Source organism: Vanacampus margaritifer, chromosome 10, assembly GCF_051991255.1.
Source record: "Vanacampus margaritifer isolate UIUO_Vmar chromosome 10, RoL_Vmar_1.0, whole genome shotgun sequence".
Taxonomy (NCBI): Eukaryota; Metazoa; Chordata; class Actinopteri; order Syngnathiformes; family Syngnathidae; genus Vanacampus; species Vanacampus margaritifer.
The window spans coordinates 4,602,391-4,623,429 of NC_135441.1; the positions used below are offsets into that span (position 1 = coordinate 4,602,391).

Genomic DNA, 21,039 nt, shown 5'->3' on the forward strand with positions numbered 1-21,039 from the left:
TTTCTGAACTGATTATGTCTAAGTTAGAGGTGTTGCCATTATTTCAAACCAAATCTCTTTATAGCTTAAACACGACTAATGTAATGTACAAAAGTGTGTGTGTGTGTGGTTTTGTCTTTGGTACATTGTGAGGCCCATACAGGCATGTTTTTTCAGATTTAACTACCAATGTGGGGACCAACTTGAAATTGTGGAGACATTTTGGTGGTCCCCACAAATTCAGACCTCTTTTTGAGGGTCAAGACTTGGTTTTAGAGTTTTGGTGTGAATTGGGTTATGGTTGAGGTTAGGGAAAGGAATGGGGGTAGGCAATCATGTTTAATGATTGGGGTTAGGGGAAGGGGCTAACAAATGCATCAAGTCAATGAGCTGTCCCCTCGATGATATAGACAAGTGTGTGTGTGTGAGATTGTGAGAGAGAGGAAAAGAGGGAGAGACAAATTATTTAACATGGTACCACAAACAAGTGTTTTTTATTTCAGTCTTTAACTAGAAGAAAACATTGTAAAACTTTCCATCTCTATGATTTTTTTTATATCTCACTTAAAATTGTACACTGAAATCAAATTTCACAACAGTGAGCCATTAAAAGGAAAACAATGGTTTTAAACTTCTCCCCGTAATTCAACAACAGTGTGTTTCAAGTGCTATCTATGAACACAAACACATTATCCAATTACACTGATGTAACACTGTAAAGAAACAATCCCTGAGTGATTTGTAATAAACAATATGTTTTAGTAAGGCAAGTAGTTTACTCCCAGAACAGAGCCCTTCATTAAAGGTAAATCAAAGTGTTTTACAGTTGGAGAGTGAACATAAAATAATTGAGATGTTTATGAACATTTGACAACAGGGCCAACATAAGAGCTATGGCATGTCAAGATCTGCTGTGGTTTCGGTCTTCTGCATTTTGACTGGAGTTCCTGCACAGTCATCCTCCTAGAACAGATCACACAATGCAATAAGAAATCCTTCTCGTGCAGGAACGCATGACCATCTATCCTTTATCAATATGAATTACGTGACACGTTATTGCATAAAAAAATGTAAATGATCATGCAAAAAACAAACAGGTACTTGACATAACTAATTGGAAAAACAAGCTTTTATTTTATTTTGCCCAAATAATACACAGCTCTTGCTAACCTACAATATAGAAAATCACTTAGCCAACAATCTGATTATCAATTATCTGAATTTTTTATTTATTTTTTATTCTGTCAGGAACATTATAGTGGGAATGCGCGTGGGAGAGTGTATATACTGTATAAGGCAAATGAGCCAATGCTTTTAGCAGTAGTGCGTTATGGAAAATGAATTTTTAAACGTTTGACTAATACTAGCCAAATAAAATAAGCTACTGTAGTGAAGACCTGCCATTCACCACTTCAACAAAAATGCCTCCTCGTTCCTGATGTTTTGCCCCACGTCTATTTGCAGACAAAGACGCAATACTTTCTGCCATGGCACGTGTACGTTCTCAGAGATGAGCTTCACCCGTAAAAAATATAAATCTCACCTCCAGTGTCAGATTGCATGTGCTGAAAGAGCATGTACCATTTCCAGTATCCGATAATATAGGAAAGTCCAGCTCAATGTCCATGACGTCCTCAAGACAGAGCTCCTCGCTGCAAGAGCAGAGTACAAAACAGATGAAAAGAACATCAAGAGCGTAGGCTCAGTCAAAAGAAGTGAAACGTTTGCTTACACATTGTTGGCATCGACTTCTCCTCCCTCTTGTGCTGGGGGGTCCCACGCATGCAGTTTGACCTTCCACAGTTTGATCTGCTGGTCCCAGGAACGCCGACTGTATTTCTTGAATTTATTGGGAGTCTTTGGATGAACACCTGGCTGTCGCATGTGCCTGGAAGAGGTAGAGAAAGTAGCTAAGACAAGGTTCCAGCTGTAGTTTCCCATCGGTGCTATTTATTGGAGTTAACTTATCTTTATGTAGCTATAACACTAAGGGAGAGTGCGTGTGTGCGTGCGTGTCTTCGCGTTGGACCTACTTGGGAACCTCTTTGAGATATCGATCATAGGCCAGTGTATTCTTGCCGTAGTTGATCTGTTTCTGTCGCCGGAGCAACACAGTTTCATCCATTTCGACGTTTTCACCCTCTTTGGAGTCACAGCTGCAGAATCAATGCAAAAAAAGAAGTAGCGATAGATGGACATGTTCTTACAAAAACTATTAAATTTATTGACACAATCACAAATCTCATGGCGTATATCTATTGCAAAAAAAAATCACAAGTCATTCATGCTGAATTTAACGAGTGAAAAAGAAATTCAAACGGAATGTGTAACATTCGTACTAGGGCCCGACCTATTAATCAGCCGATTGTTGGCTTTCAAACATCGGCCAAAACAATCGGCCAATTATTTTCCCCTTAACGTTATCATCGAAGAAACCAAAGTTTCCGACGCTGTCAAAGTACCCTGAATGCACCATTTTGTTTGCATAGCATCAGCAACTAGCAAGTGTGTAGCGTAAGTTATTATGATTATTCTGTTGTCCCCCCCAAGCTTCCGTTAAGTTGTTTAATAACATCCCAATAGGAGTGAAGTGTAAAACTAAACACGTGACAATAAGAATTACATCCAATGCATGTTTAACCCGTAGGCAGTATTTTATTTTGAAATGGCTTGGTCAGAACCAACAAAAAGCCCAAAACGGGTCACCATACCGCCTAGGAGTTAAATACAAAACATGCTTAGTTTTAAAAACTTCGCTAACCTAGCATTAATGCTAAAAGAAAAGGGAGGATCCCATTCAAATGGTAACAGGAAGTTAGCATCGACTTCCTTCAAGTAACGAATATTCACACACAAATGCTGTGGGAACACATACCCACAGGTAAGATAACACTATGCAAAAGGCACAAATTATTCCCAATGTGTGAAAAACAAGTTATTTTATAGAATTTAATCGCAACTTTCTTCTGTACTCACTTTAAGTATGTACAGCATGGATGCATTAAATTAATTTTATGCATTAAATATGTATTTTTAAATAATTGGCAGATTAATCTTTATTTTTTTCTGCCAAAATCTGTATCGACCTAAAAATTAAAAATAAAGCATATCGGTCGGGCCCTAATTTGTACCTGCCAGAAGAGCCAGAAGATGTCTTCCTCTCTCTCTGGGTGACATCTGCAGCAAGTATCCTCCTCCTGTAGCTGAACAGTAAACATACAGTGGATTAGCAATGACTGAATTTGTGTGTGTACCATTCAAAAACATTTTACAGTATAATAGAGCAGCAAAAGTATTGAATAGTAATTTTAATTCTCATCTTTTCTTTTATTTAATAAAGGAAATAAATAAATAAATGAATGAATGAAAATGACATAATTCACTTTAAAACAGAAATGCAAACTGGAACTTGTTATCTGAATTCACACAAGCAAGCGTGAAAAACAAGAGTCCAAGATAATGCCACAGATTAGGAGAAGCAGTTTGTTACCGCTGCATGTCTCTCTGCACATCTCTTATCATCTCGTCAGCTTCCACCTGGCTGCCCCAGTCAGCCCGTCGAGCATAGCGAGACACCGGGCCTCTGCTTTCTGGAGTGGTAAAACTGGAGAAGAAAAACACGGGAAACCTTGATGTCTTATCACAGATATTTAAAAAATACTTCATTTTATAGTCAACAAGAGAGAGTGCACAACATCTCCACTGTTCAATGTGAGCATAAGTAGGTACTTGTTTGGCTGCTTGTCATGATAATGCAGTTGAAATGACTTCAATCACTTGTGACAAACACACAATGGGAGCCTATTGCTGGGATCAGACCTGCAAGTCCAGTAAACCTTAAAAAATATATACATAACTAATACACTAAAAATTGTATTTAGTGCAGTCTACTATGGTGAAAACAAAAGAAAATTATCTCCTTTATGAAACACTAATCAAATTTTTATTTGATCAAATTGACCCAAAGTATATACTATGTGCCAAGGCTCGAAAGAAGCAATTTTACATTGCAGTTTGCAGGCAAAATTTGCATATTATTCTCCTTTAACACACATTGAATAGCAAAACTGTGAATCAACCACTGAGACAGTCTGTAGGCTTGAGCCGCATAGATGCACGCGAGTTCAAGGAGTTCGCTTCTTGCAACGAGCTTCGGCTGGCTACCATACAGCCAAACATATTGTGTTGCTTCTTTTGCTATGCCACACACAGCAAGGTGAAATAAAAATAGTGTCGGACAATATCATTGCGGTCCGTAATCACCCAGCCAAAAAGGAGCTGGAGAATGGTGAGCAAGGAATGTGTCATATCCGGTGATGAATGTATTATATCTGTTGAACTGTCAATCAAGATAGCAGCCAAAGAAACAAACACCGAGCACCATAATGACTATCGATGTTCAAACTTTTTTTTTCCTGTCACAGTAGGAAGAGTTCCTCTTAAGTGCTATGGGGTACTAGCCAGCATATTTAACACTGAAATGATTAGGTGCTTGTGTGATTGTGTACACTTTGATAGACGTCTGGCTGGAACTGAGTTATAGCGTAGTGTATCCAACAGCTCATGCATGCAACTCCAAAAGAGCAGACCCTCACAGAAGCGTTCACCAAACTCGCGCCGAATGACATTGGGTCCGTGTTACGAGCTGATCTGCCAGGTCGTTTGTTTTCTCTCTCCTTTTTTTCCTCTATTGCCCACATGTATACGGATTGTAGAGAAAAAGTGGCACAAAAAAAGTTAACAAATGTGCAGTTTTTTTACAACAACAAGCGACCTCTGGTCCAGCCGTAATTCATAATGTGATCTTCATTTATCTTTATTGGGTGCTTTTCACTGTAGCTACCAGCAGCAGTATATTTTTGTACTTTGTGTTTATACGTTTTTTTAACCATGACTTAATACCAGCCAAGTTGTCAAGTGCATTTTTAAGACATTTGCTATTTTGATTGTATTTAACTACTTGAAAGCAGAACTGTCATTTTTGTGATTGTTTTACTCAGGTATTTTGGATGCTTTATAATTTATATTTTTCTTTACAAAAGGTGTTTATTTCCGTAAGCTAGTGTATTTATTCAATACTTCTCTTATTTCTTATGTAATTAAATTTGTATTTCTTAATTTAAAAAAATTGCGATGAAATCAAAATCGTGACTTTATCATTTTAAAAATTGCGATACTCTTTTTTTGCAATATCGCCCACCCCTACTCCCAGCTATAATTTACAGAAAAACTGACATATAAAGCCCCTATCCCACTGAACTGCGAATGTTGCAGAATGTTGAATTCACCAACTATAAGTTTGTCGTCTCTCTCATTTTGTGACGTTTTAACAAAGTTTTAACAACATTTGAGACATTACGCAAACGAATGTCGCCTTATTTCCCCAAAAGTTTCTACCTCTTCCAACCTCGCTACTCAGGCGATAAGATATGAAAAAAATTGCCCTTTACACGCAGGACCATATTTTCTTCCACAAACACTGCCCCATGACGGGGTTTTTTGCACGTCACTCGATATTTGCACATGCGTGTCACATTACGGGTTCATTGTGTTTACATTAAAAGTCGGATTTGCTTCTGTAATGTGAACGAGAACATAAAAAGATCAGATTTAACAAAAAATCCGAAGTGGGCATCACACAATGCAGTGTAGCCTTAGTGTAAAATTTAAGAGCTCTGAGATGTTCACCCTGCTTCCCGTCAATTTGAAATAATGTCCTGGTTGTACTAAAGGGACGTAAATTTAAACTTTTTTTAAACTGGTTCATCAATAGAAAAAAATCATTGATAGACTAATATATTATCGAAGTCATCGTTAGTTGCAGCCCTAGTAAAAACACGCTTACCTGGCATTTCTGCTGTTAATGTGAGTGTCATCTTCGCCATCATCATCATCTCTCCTGGACCGCAAGCTTCCATCAACGCCTCGTTTCCTGCAGTGGGACCACCGTGCTGGGCCATGAGACCTTTAAAGTGGTGACGGGAGGGGAAAAAAAAGACTTGAAATCAACAAATGTATTAAATCAACATATTTCAACAGTACAGACGCTCCCCTACTTACGAACATTCGAGTTACGAACAACGGTACATACGAACATGTCTGCGCGCATGCGCGCATGTCAAAAAATGTTCGGAAAGAGATACTGTAAGTTAGATTTTTTATTGCGCACCTTTTTCCGAGTACTGTAGTGCTTCTTTCCGCCGCTAATACCGACGCTTGGCGCTGTGAGAGCTCACCCAGCATTGGAGGCTCAGCAACGTGTCGAGGAGGAGGAAGAAGAAACGCCTGTCGCTCATAGATAAAGCCATCGCACTCTTCGAGCAGCAAGACCCAAATATTGAACGTTGCACAAAGGTTGCAAATCAATTGAATGATGCCATACAGTGCTACCGCATCATTTATGATGAAAAAAGAAGAAAACTGTGCAATCGTAGTTAGATCGCTTCTTTCGGACAGTTTCTAGTAAATCCTCCAAGGAAGATACTCATCAACCCTCATCTTCTTCTCCGCGACCCTCAACTTCTTCCTACATTGAAGTTACGGAGGAGGAAGTAACTTTTGAAGCCCATTCCAGCGACGACGAAGAACCTCTCATGATATAAAATCCTCCTCTTCCTCCTCCATCAAATCCTTAAGCATAGAGTACATCTTCCAAAAGTAAGTTAAACTTCATTTTATTTATCTTATTACGTACATGTACATACTGTGTGTGTCTCTCGCTCTCTCTCTCTAACATACGTAGTACAGTACTGTACGTATTCTCTTTAAACATAAATTATAATACAAAATATAGCACTGAAGCAACTTACGAACAAATTCACCTTACGAACGATCGCTCGGAACGTAACTCGTTCGTAAGTTGGGGAGCGTCTGTATGTACATTTCTAGCCCATAGAACATTCATACGGTCAATAAATCTATATAAATAAATAAATCTAAGCAGTAAAATACTGAAGTATCATATATTGTGTCATTAAAAAGTATCTACCCGCTTCCAGATTTGTTTGCATATTTATCAAACTTCAATGTTTTGTATTACCAAGCCAATTTCATTATCTCACAAAGACAACACGTTGGCTTTTCCAACACCTTATAGTTCAGTCAGGTCAATAAACTTCTACACAGGACTGTGATGGTATCGATGGCGGTAGTTGCTTTGCACCTTAGCATGCAACATTTTTGCAATTAGCACCATTTGTTGTTTTTGCAAACATGTTTGTTCTGCTGGACTGTCCACAATGGTATGGCCGCGAAGAGCTGGACCACGTGATATAGGACTGCTACTTTACACTGTATTATTTAAACCTTTAAGAAAATATTACTTCTGTGTCGTTTATTTTTTACTATTTTTTTTTCCAATATAAAATCTAACTGAATATTTAACATGTTCTCTTGTTCAAGCCATTCCTTATAGAGAGATTTAACAAAACGCAAAAAAACATTATGCAGCACGGTAAAATGATTGATGATCACTGATCAATTTAAGTGGATAAAAAAAAAATTAAAAAATTAGGAATTTTTTTATTTATTTATTTATTTTTAAAAAAAAGGAGAGCAATGATGATGTCAAATCGAATGAACAATACTGAGCTCTAAAAAAAAAAATTTAAGTGGATAAAACCTACAGTATAGAATATTAAAAGAAATGGTAAAAAAATTAACAAAAAAAGAGTAAGAACCTATACTGATTTTGCTACATTTATTTACAGTCAGGCCAGCATCAATTAACTTCAAGTGGCCCAACAGTCAGGTAATGGACTTTGACCACTGGGCCACTGTTAATGTAGAACAACCCTGGTGAGGTCCAATCATGTCCAGAGAAATACTGACTGCATTATCTGCATAAATTATGTTTAATTAAACTGCTCCCAGGTACGCTCTTATGCTGCAGTTTAAAATGTATGCAAATGTTAAATCAGTGCCTCAAATATTAATCAATTGCTTTTTTCTTTTGCTGATGAAGCAGTGTTGTTGTTGTTTTTAACTGAATAGACTTTACTTTTATCACTATATACCTTGCTTTTATGCTTCCAATTCCAAAGGGTAAAGTAATTTACGTGGCATGTTTCTTTCTGTTTTTTTATTAATTTCTACATTTGGAATTGTCTTACTGGCAAGTGGGTCAAAAATTTGTGCACGCCATGTTTGGGAAGGGAAAAGGTGGTTGGTTCAATCCATTTGAAAGCTCTCACATTTTTATCGCATATATTTGTATACTAGTTTGTCAACTAAATAGTACACATTGTCTTCTTTTGTTCAAGAGAACAAGGGGCCACTTGTTTCTCCCGCCATTTGCTCCTTAATTCCGACTGCCTGCTGTTCGTCTAACCGGCCATGCAAGAGATCTTTGCTCACAAATGGGCTACCCAAATAGGAAAAAATCGCTCCTTTCTTTCATTTTCACTTAGCAGTGGCGATTTACAATAAGGACGGAGAAAATATTGACGATTAAGGACCAGTTAGCTCAACTAGCTCTATAACCACCATGATAAAACCCTCAAAGTAGATAAAAGCTAAATCTAAAGCTATCAAGTTAGTGAACATTTAAGCACGAGAAAGCAGCTCATTGCAGTCGTAACTGTACCAAATACATATTTAAAACAAAGGCAAAACAAAACAAAGATTGGCCCATCTTCGAACAGACTACTGAAACTCCACTCAGGTTACCTGTCCTCTAGTTCGGTGTTGTTTTCGTCACGTCTTCTACCTCTGGCCAAGTCAGACATCTTCTTGTTATGTACACGTCAACGCGGTTACAAATAGTAAAATAGTGTTGCAATAAAGCGTGAGGCGAACCTTCCCTGGTCTGGCAGTCAACAAACACCCGCCAACACTGGAAGACGCGGGTCCTAAACGTCACATGACCGGAAAGGGCGGCTCTACGTGTATGCTTGCATTTGTCGGGTTGCGAGGTCATCACGCCGCGCCGAGCTCTCATTGAACCCCCCCCCCCCCTCTCTCTCTCTCTCTCTCTCTCTCGCTCTCTCTCTCTCGCCCTCTTACAAATATAACTTTGTTCTTTGAAATGTGTTTCCTCAATTAGAATTATGGTCAGAAATGTTTTATATATTTTGAAATATCTTTGCTTTTCTGCCGAGAAACACCATCTTGATTTGTCAGGCTCCCTTCCACTGTTTTTTTGTGTGTGAATGATTATTAGTATATTTTTTTTTATTGCAAACAACAGACAACACACATTTCTCAAATATAAACATCGTAAGACAATCAATACAATATCATTAGAATTGAAACAAACGCTCAAATTAACATGAACAAATACAAAACAAGAAAATAATAATTTAAAAAGGAAAATGTAAATAAAGAGGGGGGAAACAACAAAAACAAAAGGTTATGCTGCAACAAACGATGGACTTGAGAAGATTTTTGGACATATTTATTACAAGAGATTTCACCGATCACATCATTTGCAACATCAAAATCCGAAAGAAGTGCTGACGGGTTAAAGCCATGGCTTATTTCTTTATTTATTTATTTTTTATTGCAAAAGATATAGATGATACAAATGTAAACGTTTATCAAATATAAAGCTCAAGTGCAATAATCAATACAAATACAATAAAAATAGAACAATCAGTCGATAAAAAGACGAACAAGTATACATCCGTGGAAAAAATAAAAACAAAAACAAAGATAGAAAAGGGTTATGCTGCAACATGCTATAGGGCAAGGCAAGTATTTCCAAAACAAACTAAAAGACGGACGGCACTAAAATAAATGAACAACCGTTTCATGGCTCTCATCATCAAAGCTATAGTGAGTTCTGAAGGAATTACCATTAGTTGTAATTGTTTGCGTGTTCAAAATAATTGTAAGATTAGATTCTGGTGAAGAGGGTCCTTGCAAGGTTGGTTTATTACAGAGAACTCTGGTCACACAGTTGCACATCACCCAAGCAGTGTCATCCAATGTGTGTGTCCTCTTTCATTCAAAACATGAGGAAACGCCTCTGTCATCCCGTGAGGCACAGAATGAGTTTGCATTTTTCCAGTAAACTAGATCGTCCTTGAACTTTTGACAACCGGATTTCTGATGAACAGCAACTAGAATTCTTAGATAAACATAGAAACATTTTAACTTTCTCATTTCTGGGAAAACAGTAGAAAAGATAGCAAGAATGTCAAAAGCATTACTCACACAGTTTATATCAGGTCAACATAATTACACCTTCATCAACACATCTATAATGAAATGTAAAACAGGTAAAATGTAAAATAAAACAATAAAAATGTTAATAATGTCAACAATCCTTCAATTGGGCTCGAAAGAGCCCAAAAATTAAGCATTTAAACATTTTTACAGAAAGATTCCAGCTGGATCTGTATCGGATGTCGCAGTAGGTGGGAGTGGAGAAGCAACAGACTCAACCATCATATACGAAGACTTATTATGTACATCACGTTTTTCAATAGCTGTAATAATAATTCTTTGGCAGAGAGAACGTATACATGGAACACAGCAACATCCGCAAATGGTTAACAAAGCAGCAAATACAGCAACAGATATTAAAATTGTAGAAATCAAAGTTTTATAGCGGCCAAAAACATCCATCCAAGTATCCCATATTGAAGTATCTATACCAGAATGTTCTTTCATCTTTCTATTGAGTGTCCGGAGTCCTTCAATTGCAATACTTAAACTTCCGTCCGGTGCAGTATTGTTAGGAATAAAAGTACAACACTGATCTCCAAACATTGAGCAAACTCCGCCCTTTTCTGCCAGTAACATGTCTAGTGCAATTTGATTTTGGAATGTCATCAAAGATGTAGCAGCTAACTGGCCGTGCACAGCCTCAAAACCAGATTGAGTCCAATTTCCTAGTCTTTGTACATTATAATGCACATAATTAATTTTATCTACGTTTTTGTTAATGGTGCACCACCAACAAATTAGCTATTCAAACCCTGAGAGTACTTGATCAGCCAATTTGTACTCATCTGGTACACCCCGTGGTACCCCAATTGCATCAATGTAGGTGGGAACATTTTGCTCTTGCCAAGAAGACCGTTTGAATCTCTGAAAAGGAGAAGATTGTGGTTCCCATGCATCAATCATTTGTAAAAGGTTATCAACAGAGGTGGGGAAAAGTTGTACTGGCAGAAGGAGGGTGATGAGAGCACAATATCCTCTTACATTCAAAGGTAACTTGTCAAATATTTGATTATGACCACACCACCACCAAATGTCAGCTCTAGATTGAGGTTGGAACTTTTGTCCAACATCTATTGCTGAAATGCAGCGGGTGATGTGATTTAGTTCTCCCAATTGTTCTCCAGTACCTGTCAATTTAACATGAAAAATTACCATGCGCAACTTCATTTGAAAATACTGGTTTAGTTGTCTGCCAATTTACGAGTGGGTACACCTTATCCCATTGAGAGCATTTGGCATTGGGGACAGTTTTATTCATAAGTTCCATTACACAGTGATCCTCTATTTTAGCAGGGATTACTCGCAATAAAGGTCGTGGTCCTACACATACCACACAATCTTTGCCAGAGGCACGCGCTGCTTCGTTCGCCAGCAGTAGCCAATTGTTACTGCTGTCGGACACTCCTGTCGTAACACGAAACCACTCTCTTACGCCATGAGTCGGTACACTTACAGCCTCTATCCCGGTCTCCATCGTGTATTTAGTCATTTTTGGTTGTTCTAACTTACTTGTCTTATTTACACAAACTAAAATAGGAAAATAGGGGTCAGTTCAAGAGGACCATGCCCATAACAATAACCCAAAACAAGAATTGTTATATAGAGTTACATTAGGCGGCCGTATATTTCCATTGGGAAGAGAAAAGTTCAATTCGAGTTGGCCTCCCATTTTACGCAATGTTACCCTTTTGCTAAAGAAAATAGCCTCCTCGCTCGTTCCCGGTAGCCAATATTGTCCGCTTTGGGTGGTTATAAAAGCACCCCAGTCTCGCCGCAAAACATTTCCTGTCAAATACCACCAATATGTCACCCAGTCCCCTCCCGTTATCTGCTGGCCACTTCTAAATCCCTTCAATGATGTAATGGGCATTTTGACAGAGGTGTTCGTGTTTGGGGCAACTGTCACAGCAATTGAGTCATCATAAGTCCAGGATATGATCCAGGGAATGTGTGGAGGGGCAATGTCTCGCTTAACACGAAGTGTTGTAGTTACGTTCAAAGTTGTGGCGAGGGGATCCCAGAAATACCAGATTGGCATAACAGTCAATATGAGAAAGAGTGTCATGATGTAACCGCAATTGAAGACGCAATTGAAGAAGTGTTGTCGCTTGGACGCCATCTCGAGGTGAAGTTCTTTGTAGAATGAGAAAGGCGTTTGTCAGTTCTGTTTTGTTTTTGTGTATTGTGTTGTTTGTTTTTTGAAAAGGGCGTTGTCAGCTTCTTTCAGAACCCTGGTCAACTGCCAGAGATGCAAGGATTGATCACCGGGATTTATCTTCCCAAGGTGTGACTCAATCTCTGCGGAATGTTGCCGTGGAAAGGACACGTGACTCAATCTTTGTGGAACGCCCCAGAAAAGGGATACGTTCCTCCTATCTCCAGTGAGGGATGTCCTCAGCGAAACTCAATCTCCATTGAGTGATGTCCTCAGCGAGAGCAGCTCGTCGAGGTGGACACTGGAAGCAGGCCTGGTTTTCCAGTTGAATCGTCAGGTCGTTCCCGTTGGTGGGGGTTGAGCAGGTGGCGGACCCGGCGGGTCTGATAGGCAAGATGTGGAACGATGTGTTCCCATTGAACTGGACCAGATTGACCTCTCCGTCACCTCATCTGGATGCAGGACATTTTCATTTAGTCACAAATAAACATACATATTCACATCCCTTCTTTTTGAAAGAGCATCTGGTACTTTTTATTAGTTTGGAGTTAGTAAATGTTAGTGAAGTTCTGTAGGTCCGTCCTGGGGAAAAATTCTGTTTGTTGTGACATTCAATCAGAATCCAGCCTTTGGCTGAGTTTAATGACCTAAGCACATTCATTAATGCAGCAATGAAAATCTTATAGCCAATTCAAATCTGACGAGGCCAATTTTTGTCTACACCTTATAATGATTAAGGAAATGTTTTACCATAATGTTTACTGTTATAGATATGGCATGAATGTGCTTCCAGCCATAAAATAAATGCAACTATCACCAGCAAGTAAAACCCATAAAAATAACATCTGACCCCAGGGCCACGTCCGGCCGGACCGTGAGCACCCTAGGGAGAGATAAAATAGAACATATTCACCTTATTTTCGCCGTCTTTGCCAAAACCTACTCTCTTCGATGTCTGTAGGTCCAATCACCAATCATTGTCCTCCTGTGAATTCATTCATTCTCACGAACTATATAGTTATCACATTCAGACTAACTTATAGTTCTACATTTATTTAATTCAACATGAACGGTTTGTGTGCATATCTTCCTTCGTGACGATACACACAGACAGACCAGTAATTCCCCCATCTGATAAAAGATCAACTCAGATCATTTTCAGACCAGTATGTAAAAACGGCTGCAGTGAACAAATTGCTGCTTCATAAGAGGGAAAAAACAGACACCTTGTGTCCTGTAGATAAGAAAAAACAAATTGGGGCAAAATTGGCCAACACCAAAACTACAGGGGCAGATCCGTCTTAACTTGCAACAACAAGTCATAAAAACAAAAGCCTTTGAGGCAAGCGTTTGTGACGCAAAGTTGAATGCTTTCCAGGCAACACAAAGTGAGGAAAAACAAACTAACTGTTAATTAAGATAAAAGATCAGAGGGAAAACAAGACAAAATTCCTACTTTAAACAAACCAAAAAGTAATCTGAAAATGCTAGTTAACCTCACCTCTTCTACAGAGTAGTGGGGCTTGTAAAACACAGCAGGGAACTTTGTAGAGAGCATTCCCCGTGGGATGCAAAGATCACAGTGCTGTGAGCTTAATGAAAAAATAAAAATTTAACCAGCAAATTTGCCGTAAGTGTTCCACATCGATGAGTCCCAATTCAGAGGCTAAAATTGCAAAAGAGAAATGGGCAAAATATTAGAAGACCAAATTCAACAAGCATCAATTAATGGAAAATATAATAATTAAGATTGAAATAAATTTTATCCTACCCTTATTCACATAAGCCGTTTTCAATTTCCGAAACTGCGTTGCTATAGATCACATCTCCCGTTCTAACATAGTGCAGAGTGCAAATGTACGCAGACAGACCAAAACATGACCCAAGGAGCTAATCTCAGATGACTCGAGAGCTTTGAGTCTACAACTGGAGTCCATATCCCTTCCTGTCCAGCAGATGGCAACAGCTGCACAGGGCAAAGTTCAAAGCGGGCCTTGGCTTTCACTGGAGACCCTCTGACAGTTTCATCAAGACGGCTGTGATGAGAGTTCGAGTTGTCTGCTCAAAAAGTTGATGGACATTATGCTCAGACAATACATAAGAGTCATAGAACAGTCACAGGGCGAGCGGATATACAGTGTACCATCCTTGTCGCAGTCTGTGTGGCCACTTCCCCGAAAGTGGCCTTCATGCAGCTTGCCGTTCACTCTGTACACCAAGTAGAGCAGGAGAATGCTGTCCATATTCTTGGCCCAACAGCCAGGTTAATCCAGCACGTTTGTTGAGTCAGCCAAGAGAAACACCTCTAGCCAAAGATTGAACCTGCCTGAAACACTTATACACTCGCAACAAACAGAGGGAGATGAGATCGTAGCAAGAGAGCACTATCTGCTTGTTGTAATTCATTTGTTTTTGAATTTATTTATTCTATAGTTTTATTTAAATTTGTTCACTACACTATAGCAAGTAGTATTACTATATTAACGCATATGTCTACCATAGACATCTTCTTCATTATGTGTTACCTCAAATCATGCTGTTGGAATTTATTGCTATATTAATATAAATTTAAGTTAATAATCTGACTCCAATTTGTGACCTTACCAAACTATCACTCATCCAACAATAGCATGCTCGTTCTGCAATAGAAAGGTATCAGGAAGCCGGCATTTTCACACACGAGTGGATTTATTCCTAACATTCAAATCTAATACAAACAGCTGGGGTCCCAGGTCCCTATCAATACAATTCTGTACGTCTCTGTCTCAAGCAGCCAACGTAGTCTCATCCGAGACGCCCCAGCAATGAATCGAAACACAATATGCAAATCACACAAGACAAAGACATCCTAACATAATTCTATTGGCTATGTGTTACTGCAGTTTTAACTTTAGCTCTCTATGATTGGACGTCCTTTCTTCGCCAAGTTGTTTTCGGGCTGCTTCTGGCTGGAATCTCCCCCAGACTTCTGGCCTTCGGTCTTATCTCGTCCTTGAAGCTGGCTCCTGTTTACTCTGAAGCACTGCATTCTTGTACATCCTTACTCAAACCCTTATTTCCTTTATTCCCATCTTTATATATTCCCTCATTTCCCCTCATGACCTCAGACTACTGAGGTCATCACTCAGATACCTTATTTTATTATTAAAGACGAGCTAAAAAACACTAGCCATTAAGCTAAAAATCTATTAAACACGAGCTAAAAAAACACTAAACAATCAAAAATGAATAAACATCAATAAAGATTTCACTCTTATAAAAAATCTATAAAAAACTTCACTTCTAATAAAAAATTACTACAAAACTTTCACTCTCTCTCATGGCCGCAGGTCCCTGAGACCACCTTCACATACTTACATCCCGGACTCCCGGAGGGCGACAGCTGTTTCCTGGGGGTCCATCTGGGGGCTCATCATATACTGACCACCCGGCGGTATTGGCCCCAACGTGCGTTCAATTGTCTGAACAGTCAATGATCTGAGGCATTGGGGGGAAGCCTATCGTACAACACTCTCTCTCCACACCACAGCCAAACATCAGCCCGAGCGAGAGGTATTCCTGCTGGCAAAGACACATTTTCATTACACCATGACTCCTGGATGTTTCCAATCCCAGGGCCACTCCCATGTAACTTTAGGCAGGTAAAATTTTGTTGTGCAACATGGATGTCAAAAATGGGCTTTTGCTTTTCCATATTTGTCAGTGGAAAGGCCGAATCCAATTGGCTGCACTTTCCTTGGAGAGTTTTGTTATACAGGAAACCAAAGAGACAGGTTTTGGATACAACAGTTGCTGCCATGATTTTCAAAACTGGTCTTGCACCTAAACATACCAAACAATCCTCGTTAGTATTCTTAGCGGCCTGTTCAGCCATCAGGAGCCAATTATTAGTGACCATAGAAATACCTGTGTCGGTTGTTTACACTTCAGATTTAACAGTAGTTGTTGTGTCTGTGTCAGCGTCTTACCACCATCTTGCTCTGCTTCATACCATACCGTTCCATTACAGGAATGATACACCCTCACTCGTTCTCCTTTCGTTCCATCACTTCTATCATCCCGCACCATATGTTCAAACGCTAACATAGTCCACACAAAGCACAAGCCTGCAAACAAAATAGTCAATAAAGTTAAACATTTGCATCGTCGTCGTTTTTGTTCAGACACTTCCGAGTCCGATTTTGATCCAATTCTCGCCATCGTCACATTCCCTCTCTTGACCTGCCCGTCCGAGCAGTCAATCTTTAAGCTCACCATTGGCAGGCACAAAGTCTGGGGCCGGGCGCAATTGTGAGTAATGGTACCACTTTTGTCCTTTAGTTTCAATTCTCATAATCGCTTGCACCTCATTTGGGAGGCCGTTCAGCATCGCCGTCCTGAACATCATCTCAGCTTCAGGGTAGCTGCCTGGGTGTTTACCTGTGGTCTCAATCCACAGCTCCAATGCCTGAGCATAATGTTGCTCTTTATCGTACATCAAATTTCTGTATTTTTAACGCTTGTTTCTTATTATAGCAGTGTAAATCATTTAACAACAACATCATCTTAACTCAGAACTATTCATGTCCGGCCGGGCCATGAACAGTCTGAGAAGAGATTTATACTTATACCTTAAATAAACACTGCAGTTCATTTTTAACAACTTGTCTCATGAAAAAATGTCACCCAGGTGTGTCAATGTTCCTTCCACACCTAAATGGCATATTCCATGGGCTCTAGAAATTATACTTTTCAATTGTTTCTGAGATGGAACATACTTACCGTATTTCTGCTATAAGGGTCGTCTTTTGTCATCTTTGTAGAACTTATTTTTCCAACTCCCATCCTCTTCATTCGCTGCCTGTAAATTCCTCACACCAAACTTCATTCTCACATCAGACTTCCTTTTCAACCATACACAGACAGACCAGTCATTCCCCCATCTGATAAAGATCAATTTTGATCATTTCAGACCCGAATGTGAAAACTGCAGCCGCTTCCAAATTGCTGCTTCAAAGAGGAAAAACAGACACCTTGTGTCCTGTAGATTAGAAAAACAACCAAATTGTGACAATTTGGCCAACACCAGAACTATAAAAAGATCTCCAGCTGAGCTAGCCAGGAGCCATAAAAACAAAAGCCTTTGAGGCAAGAGTTTGTAATGTAAATTTGAATCCTGTAGATTAGAAAAACAACCAATTTAAGCAGATGTAAATTAAGATACTGCAGCGGAGGACTTTTAGGGTCAGGGAGAGATGAGAAAAAGATTTAAAATAACCCCATTAATCTATTGCAGGTCACGAATCTTCCAAATATCTGCCATCTCAACTAATAAAAGAAACGAGTTATAATCAGAAAAACAAAACAAAATCCCTACTTTAAACCAACCAAAAAGTATTCTTAAAATGCTAACTAACCTCACCTCTTCTACAGAGTAGTGGGGGCTTGTAAAAACACAGCAGGGAACTTTGCCTTTGTGCATTCCCCGTGGAATCCAAAGATCAGTGTTGTTGAGCTTAATCAAAATTAAAAATTTAACCAGAAAATTCGGCGTAAGTGTTCCATATCTGAGTGAGTCCACTCTGAGAAGCCAAAATTATAAAAGAGAAATGGGAAAAAATAGAAGGCCAAATTCAACAAGCATCAAACAACGGAAAATATAGTATTTAAAGATTAGACTAAATTTTATACTACCCTAATTCACATAAGCTGTTCTCAATTTCCGAAACTGCGTTGCTATAGATCACATTTCCTTTCTGACATAGTACAGAGTGCAAATGTCTACAAACAGAATACAACATACGACCTCAGGCACCAAACTCAGATGATTCCAGAACTTTGAGTCCACAACTGTAGTTCATATTCCTTCCTGTCCTTGTCGATAGCAGTTTATGCAGGGCAAAGTTCAAAGCGGGCACTGGGCTTTGTGTACTGGAGTTCTCAGGAAAGGTTCATCATGGCAGAATCGATAATAATCCTGTCTGCTCAAAAAGTTGCTGGACATTATGCTCAAACAATGCATAAGAGTCATTGAACAGTCACAGGACGAGCGGATTTACAGTGTACCATCCTTTTTGCAGTCCGTGTGGTCACTTCCCCCCCGAAAGTGACCATTGTTCAGTTTGCCGTCCACTCTGAACATCAAGCATAGCAGGAGAATGCTGTTCATTCCATTTCCAGCACTTTTTGGTTGAGTCACCCAAGTGAAACACCTTTCAGTCAAAGATTGAACCTGCCCGAAACATCTATACACTCGGAACAGACAGAGGGAGATGAGATCATAGCAAGAGAACACTGCTTGTTGTCATTCAATTTCCAAGACAAAATAAAATAAAAAATTCCCCCAAAATATTTTGTTTTTCAAACCCCTAATTTATTCATTTTGTGGTTTTATTTGAATTTGATCACTACACTATAGCAAGTAGTAGTACTATATTTACGCATATGTCTACCATAGACATCTTCATTACGTGTTACCTCAAATTTAAGAAACATGTGACAGCTGTCAGTCACCCTGGCCACTTGGATGGAAGTCCTTTCCAGACTTCTAGAATGGGACTCAGATAAAGACAAAGGTTAAATCATTTTCACACCTACGAATAAGTTATCAGAGATAAAAATCAAAAATGAAAAGTCTATTTCAATTAAAATTTGGTTTTATTACTTATTCAACTATAAAAAACACGGATCTGATTTTAAAAATAATATGATAGTGGCCTGTAGTTAACACCTAGACCTCTATATCCTTCCGCATAACAGGAACAATTTGATTTTATGACTAGAAGACCCCTGCTATTCACACACACAACAGACTACAAGTCTCCCAAATGGAGACAATGGGAGAGAGGACTAAACTTATCACACCCCCCTGTCCTTTTTTATCTAGTTTAATTTAATTTTAACAGACAACAGTACAAATCACCACCTTCTTAAACAGCAGCTCACGGCCCCCATCCTTTCAAAATACGCAGATTTCCTGCTTACCATTCTTTTTCACCCTTTTTTTTTCACACACTTAACAATCACTGTCTTAAACAAACTTACACTTCCATTCACTTAACTTCTGCACTTTCCTCATCTCCACAAAGGCAGTGAGGAGAAACAGACCAAATGGCCATTTTGATTTCACCATTTTCTCTAACATCTCTCTTTCCTCAGTCTGCACCTTATGTCCATCAAACAACTTCCCCTGTGCCTCCTCCCTTATCAGCTTCGGAGTCCTCTTATTCCCTGCACTAGTGGTGCCCCCCTCTCCTGCTAACACCGCCCCTGACGTGCGCACGGGCGACTCACTCCCCCTCAGCCTTTTCCTCTCATTATTCACAGCCTGTTCGATCAACTGTATTGTTGCTGGCGTCATCCGTGACCCGTCATCTTCCACATCTAAAACCATTCTGCCCCCCAAAGTGACTACGGGGGCCATCACTGACGCCGTCGGATACGGCGGGGCGCAAATACATACTGTCCCGAGCTCGGCAACTGTGGATAAACGCCTCTAAAACATTCCGCCTTTTCTCCCTTATCAATCACTTCCTCCTCTCTCTTTTCCACTTTCTTTTCCTCTTTCTTTTCCTCTTTTTTTTCCTCTTTCTTTTCCTCTCTTATTGCTGCCAGCGCAGTCGCAATAGTCGCCAATTGGTGAATGCCCCGTCTATCATTCTCTACATCTTCAACTTCTTTTCTGAGTTTATGACGCTTTCGCCATCCAACTCGGCTCTGTTCCTCCTCCATATCTTGAATATTTGCCAACATTCTGCTCTCCTTTTCCTGTAACTGCCGCGCTAACTTCGACATATCCCACGTTCCAGGTTCTCCGCGAAACAATTCATCCTTCTTTAATTTCCAAAACAACTTCTGACACCGTTCTCTTTCCTTCTTAATTCTCTTACTTTCTATTCCACTAATCAACTGTGATTCCATCTTAGCGTAATGACCATTAATCTCCGACCAGACTTCAGGGGACCCGAGACCCTCATCACACTTTCTCTTCTCTGCCATCCTTAAATCCACTCGCACGTGTCCTAATCACTTCTCTTGCAGTTTAATTTTAGTTTTTACATTCACACCGCTTCCACACTGATACGTAAATCCCAGATTTTAAACCGTATCGATACGTAAATCCCAGATTTTACACCGTATCTAACCACGAATAGTTGCGACCTATTCTAGTAGGTAAATCCCAGATTTTATACCCTACTAATGTCCACACTTTTACACTTTTACACTTTTACGCCGTTCCGCTCCTCCTTTTTCTTATAATTTAGCGTTGCCAATGTGCAGAATTTGAAAAGGAATCTGCTTACCTTATTTGACTGTGGATCCAAGAGAAAAGACGGTCGGAGGTATGGCTTCTTTATCAGGTCGTCACCTGGTGTGGACTTGGATCCCAGATCCTCGAGTCCCAGACTCTTGTGGTTTTCTCGAAGTCCCAGACTTCTTTTTTACCTCTCTTGCATCACGTCGGGGTCACCATAAATTGTTGGAATTTATTGCTATATTAATATAAATTTAAGTTAATAATCTGACTCCAATTTGTGACCTTACCAAACTATCACTCATCCAACAATAGCATGCTCGTTCTGCAATAGAAAGGTATCAGGAAGCCGGCATTTTCACACACGAGTGGATTTATTCCTAACATTCAAATCTAATACAAACAGCTGGGGTCCCGGGTCCCTATCAATACAATTCTGTACGTCTCTGTCTCAAGCAGCCAACGTAGTCTCATCCGAGACGCCCCAGCAATGAATCGAAAC

At 39.5% G+C, this 21,039-nt stretch overlaps 1 protein-coding gene across 2 annotated transcripts; it reads right to left on the minus strand.

Annotated features, from left to right (window-relative positions):
• Positions 1-441: 441 nt before the first annotated feature.
• Positions 442-8,862, minus strand: slbp (stem-loop histone mRNA binding protein). Of its 2 annotated transcripts, none has more exons than XM_077578980.1 (8): positions 8,647-8,862; positions 5,825-5,944; positions 3,470-3,583; positions 3,111-3,176; positions 2,013-2,135; positions 1,712-1,867; positions 1,523-1,631; positions 442-942 (listed from the first exon to the last, which is right to left on the minus strand). In XM_077578980.1, the coding sequence occupies exons 1-8, from the start codon at positions 8,703-8,705 to the stop codon at positions 871-873; spliced, it is 819 nt and encodes a 272-aa protein (XP_077435106.1). In that variant the 5' UTR covers positions 8,706-8,862; the 3' UTR covers positions 442-870. The 2 variants fall into 2 exon arrangements, with proteins under 2 accessions (XP_077435106.1, XP_077435105.1); XM_077578979.1 differs by having other exon boundaries at positions 3,111-3,182; positions 8,647-8,860.
• Positions 8,863-21,039: the final 12,177 nt, after the last annotated feature.